The sequence below is a fragment of the Cyprinodon variegatus genome, unplaced genomic scaffold (assembly GCF_000732505.1).
Source record: "Cyprinodon variegatus isolate N-32 unplaced genomic scaffold, C_variegatus-1.0 Scaffold1125, whole genome shotgun sequence".
NCBI lineage: Eukaryota > Metazoa > Chordata > Actinopteri > Cyprinodontiformes > Cyprinodontidae > Cyprinodon > Cyprinodon variegatus.
In genome coordinates this window covers 167,840-169,024 of record NW_015151578.1, presented here as the reverse complement: position 1 = coordinate 169,024, position 1,185 = coordinate 167,840, and the positions used below count along the sequence as shown (strand labels likewise).

General features: G+C 50.0%; 1 protein-coding gene across 1 annotated transcript in view; it reads left to right on the top strand.

Annotated features, from left to right (window-relative positions):
* The window catches only part of ttll12 (tubulin tyrosine ligase like 12), a 9,586-nt gene that overhangs the window by 2,390 nt on the left and 6,011 nt on the right, over positions 1-1,185 (top strand). The window contains exons 3-5 of the mRNA XM_015400620.1: positions 3-156; positions 912-988; positions 1,074-1,185. Coding sequence (XP_015256106.1) covers positions 3-156; positions 912-988; positions 1,074-1,185 — 343 coding nt within the window. The remainder of the gene's footprint in view (positions 1-2; positions 157-911; positions 989-1,073) is intronic.

Genomic DNA, 1,185 nt, shown 5'->3' with positions numbered 1-1,185 from the left:
CTTCCCTCCATCATCTCCACAGATGAAGTTAGCCGTGACTACGCCTACGGAGAAACCGACCCGCTGCTGCGGCGCTGCCGACTGTTACCATGGAGACCGGATGACCTGGAGGGAGTGAGCAGCACCGTCTCTGAGCCCCCAGACTCCTACTATGAGGTGAGGAGAACCAGGAGAACAGGAGCGGTTCCTGCCAGGTCCGAAGGTCCAGATCAGGTCAGAAGAACTAGAGCGTTTGACACATTCACGCCTAAAACTGGGCGTGAACTGCAGCAAATGATCAGGGAACCAGACGTCAGTGACGCCTCACACATTTCCAGTCGTGATAACTAATGCGGTGCACTAGTGCAACACATTAACCTCCTTATTCTAAGGTGGGCAGATTTCTGTAATCGAAGCCTCTGGACTTGAAGCGTGTTCCGGTCAGACGTTGGGATCAAGATTTCTTAATAAAATGAAACTTGGATGTAAAAGGAGAACTTTTGACGGCTGTAGTGGTTGAGCAGTCGGTTGGTTCAGCCCAGACATCACGCTGCAGGGATCCCTGTTGCTTTCTTTAGTTTGGACGACGTTTTTCCTTCCACTGAACTTTCTTAGAGGCGTTTGGATGCAGCGCTCTGCTCTGCTGCAGCCGTCAGCTGACCTCCAAGCCAATCACGTGGCAGGCAGGAGAGGTTTACCTCCAGGTTAGGCTGCTCATCCACGGCGTCGTACCTTCAGTCTGACTCTGGCTCCGCCTACCAGAACATTTCTAGATTTGCAGTAGAAGCTCTGACTGGGTAATCTAACAGGTTTTCAGACTAATCTAAATAAAGTTTTCTTCTCTGATCGACAATGAGATCTACTTTGGTTCATTTTAGCTTAAATCCTTCAGCAGACCTCAGACCAAGACGTCTCTGGGTTTGTTTTTCCAGGCTATCGCACGAGAGAACAAGGAGCAGCTTCCTGTGGAGATCCAACCTTCCTCTGTTCCCAAAGATAAAATCCTCAAGTGAGTCTGAGCTCAGGAAGCTGCAAAGGTAGAACCCGCTCAAAATGGCCGTCTGGAGTCCTGATGCTTTAAGCTGTGATTTCAGAGTCTTCACTGAAATGTCCCAAGTCAGGAACAACCTGACTCATCCTCGTTTCCTTCTGACGGAGGAAGAGGAGGAGGCCGATGTCATCTGGAGCTACGATCACATCAAGGAC